Below are 3,723 nucleotides of genomic sequence, written 5' to 3'. Positions count from 1 at the left end.
CTTTTACTAAAATGGCTCCTTCCAGAAAAATCTTAATTAAGACAGGTCAGCTGTAAAACAGACAGAAGAGTGGGATTTTTTGGTTGGTGTTTTTTTTCTTTTCACTCCACTTCTCATAAATGAGTGAAATCCTTTCCTTGTATTTATAAAGCACCTCAGCTGACTGATGCAGGAATAAACACCACCACATGTACTCCGACTTGCAATTTTGGTGGTTCTTTTTGAAAGTAAGTGGTTTGTTTCTTACCATATGGTCATCCATGCGCACAAATAATGTTGGGCTCACTGCTAATGACAGTTTAGGAGACATTCATGGTATTAGATTAATTTATTGTGGGAAGAACTTTCTTCAGCCTCCACATTGGTGCATCTCTATTGGTAATAGAGTGGGAGAGTAAAAGACCAGACTGACTCTGCTGCTTTTTACCCATCCATGTAAATCACAGCAGAGATTTATGACAATTATTTAAATAGTAGTGCTATAAGAAATAACAATAAAAATCCCAATGTACTTGGCTTTGGATACAGTGAAATAGATTGCCATTTGCAACACAGCTTACCTTCAGGTACCTTACTGTTGGTATTGTTACACCACTTGGATGCTGCTGGATTTTAACTGCTACTAGGGTGCCTACAGCTCAAAGAAAGGTTTTCAGCTTTTATATGTTTGCTGAGGGAAAAAAAAAATAAGGCCACTTACTTTTTACAAGCTCCTATGCGAGACTCTCGGATCCTATACAGCAATGCTTTTGCAAATGCAAATGATGCTCTGTTACTGATGTCGTAAACAATGACAAATCCATCAGACCAGTGGAGCTCATCTGTGAGGGAAAGCTTCCCCTGCTGTGGCTGAAAGAAGTTCAAATTCACATGCAGAAAGAATGTTACTGTTGTCACTGTGAATATTAGAATGTTGTATCTTTTATTGCAAAACAAAATTAATAGGTCTAGGTGCTGGCATTGAATTCAGGTGAGTCCTGCTCCAAAAGGCTCATAAATAACCAGCACTACAGATGGCACTTTGGATCACTGACAAATTCATTGCGAAACATTTACAGTTTGTTTAAGCAGTAAAACTGTGTAACCTGTACAGCCATTGCTCATGCTGAATATTTTGCTGTTACATGAGAATGAAACATACAGGAGATACCAGTATTTGTGCGGTTTCTGGTTATAGCTCTGTTTTGCACATTCCTAATAGTCTGACTACAGTAAGCTTTCATTTTGTTTGTGTTTTTCTTCTTTTATTTCTTCTTCGCTTTGTTGAAGTCTGAAACATTGCTTACCCACATGGTAAATTTCTAAAGACCTAAGAAAAAGATCTCCTTTCAATCTGCAGATGACTTCAAGAAAACTTGTGACAAGTCACCCAAGTGATGATGGGGTTAATTATCCAATCCTTGAGTCCCTTCACCCCAAGAAACTGTTGTACTTAGGATTTCTAGAAACCAACAGCTGCAAACTGTCCCATTAAGCTAAGGACTGTAATTTCAAAACTATTTTAAAATAGCCTATCCCTGCAGATAATTTGGCAGCAGAGAGAAAAACCATGTGACCCAAGACAGGTAAAAAAACGGAAGTTGACCAGGAGAAAAATAAAAAGCCCCTTGACTTTTGCTCTGGAAAACCCACCTTGAACAGCAATTTGAGCACTGTTTAAGTTATCCTCTCACTAGTTTATACATTGATATTTTCACTGTATAATCGCCACTGACATCCCACCCTGGTTGCCTTGATTAGCTCAGCATCTGGGCAGCACAGTAGCATCATAAACAGCTGGACAGGGAAGGCTGTAACTTCTCTCGAGGGATGGAACACTGGCAGTGAAAGGGGATGCATTAGAATGAAAAGACGGAACAAGTTTCCAGAACTGTCTGAAGACTTCAGTATCTTGAATACAACAGGGTTTTTTTAATGTGGTGGTGACTGCACAGCTGGCTTAGGGGCAGGAAAGATGACTTGTGTGTATCACAGCTGTTTCCCAGATAGATGAAGGGACAGGGAGCTTTGCAGAACAGGAATCCAGCTGTTAGAGAGAAGCCTCAGGGAGCAAGATTTCAGGAAGCAGAAATAAAAATGGCAACTCTTCCTTCCCCAGTCTGACCTCCTCTTGGGACGTGCTTTTCTTCCCCAGCTACCATGGCATATAGGACCTCTGTACCCCATCCACCTCTTCCTAGAATCACCAGTCCTATCAGATGAAAAGCAATACCACTCTGTATTTGCTACCTACTCCTCTGCAGGCACTAAAAAGTCAGGAAGAAAACAACAAACAGCTAAAATTAGGCCTTGTTCCTAAGAAGAACTGTATAGGACAGCTCAGAGTGCTGGCAACAGGAGTTGCCCTTACCAGCTGATCTCAGGTCTCCTTAAAAGCAAAAAGGTGCCCAAACTGTAGCAACCAAAGCCTTCTACCCATAATGTACTCTAACCTGCTTTACGCTAGCTCCCAGTCTCAGTTTCAAGTATCTTAACGAAGTTACTCACAGGCCAGATGATTTAATGCGTCATAGTTTAAGCGCAGCTTCCACAGTAAGTAGAAGCTATAGATGGGCTTAGGAAAGGTGACTGAGAGGTGGAAGCAAATCCACAGAACAGTACATTGTTACAGACTGTATGGCAAGGGAGGACTCCATGACGTTACACGGCACAGGGTCTATGTCAGGATCCCCACTGCCCCAGGACAAGCAATCCTGTTGCTTGTCTCTAGGAAGGCAGATTAGTTTTGGTGGTTCATTTTATGTGCTCTCTGGGTTAAGTTTTAAGTCCTTGAATTTAAGCCTAGGTCAGACTTTCAGTGCTTTGGCTTTAGCATTCATGATGCCTGTTGATATGAGGCACAATCACTGCCCGTAAGGGAACCTTGCACACTAATGTGATTAGCCAGACAGACCTACATAGGTCTGCATGTGTTACACAATACCTGAGTTTCTCTATTCCTCAAATAGCAAGAATGAATACAAAAATCTTTATTTCAAAGCTGTTTATTGTGATCAAAGTCCAGCTGTCAACACATGCAAACCTGCGTTATGGCTTTCCTTGGATCTGTTTTGTGAATGCAAGTCTTACTTCCAGGCCTGTCTGCTTTGACCATTTCTGCAGGCATTTAATAAACTGCTTGCTTTATAAACTAAATTTCATCCATTTAGGGTATTTGAGAAAACTGCACATAATCCTTTAACTTACCTCTGTATTTACTTATATAAGGCAGAAGTGGGAAAAGTTATTTTTGTTAGTAGAATTCCAAAAACCAAAAGCATTTACAGAAAAAATAATTAAGGGCTTCTTCCATGAAATGAGAAAGTACTCAGCAGTTCTGAGCCACAGCAACTGCAAAATTTCAGTCTTCATAAAAAAAGCAAGCAGAGATTCCAAGAACAGAGAAGCTTATGACACACACATTCCCCTCCTGACACTTTCTGCCATTACAGAGGTAAAATGAAGAATAGCCTTTCTTTGCTCACCAAAATTCTTACCTGTGAACAAGGGTCATAAATTTCCAAGTGTATCTGCCTCCCATCCAGGCATAAGTGTTTAGTGTAGATGCATTCTAGAAGACACATAGTATGCAAAGAAAGCCAGCGTTAGTGACTGGGGATGGTGGTGAAAAGGCAGCAAAAGTGAGACTGGATAATACTAAGGGTTCCTTGAGTATTGTCTAGGTTTTCAAGGAGTCTGGGTGGTGGTTTTTGTGGGGCTTTTTTGGGGGGGGAGAGGAAAGGG

The 3,723-nt window shown here is 40.7% G+C and overlaps 1 protein-coding gene across 1 annotated transcript; it reads right to left on the bottom strand.

The window, feature by feature from the left end:
* Window positions 1-635: 635 nt before the first annotated feature.
* Window positions 636-3,563, bottom strand: LOC104412352 (ras-related and estrogen-regulated growth inhibitor-like protein; the record flags this gene model as incomplete). Its single annotated transcript, XM_010023051.1, is given in 2 exon segments — window positions 636-849; window positions 3,477-3,563. Coding segments are annotated over 2 exon segments (301 nt in total), but the record flags the coding sequence as incomplete, so codon positions are not given.
* Window positions 3,564-3,723: the final 160 nt, after the last annotated feature.

The sequence above is a fragment of the Nestor notabilis genome, unplaced genomic scaffold (genome assembly GCF_000696875.1).
Source record: "Nestor notabilis isolate BGI_N333 unplaced genomic scaffold, ASM69687v1 C15288079, whole genome shotgun sequence".
Classification (NCBI taxonomy): domain Eukaryota; kingdom Metazoa; phylum Chordata; class Aves; order Psittaciformes; family Psittacidae; genus Nestor; species Nestor notabilis.
Note: the sequence above shows the minus strand (reverse complement) of the source record. Positions and strands in the feature narration are given on the sequence as shown.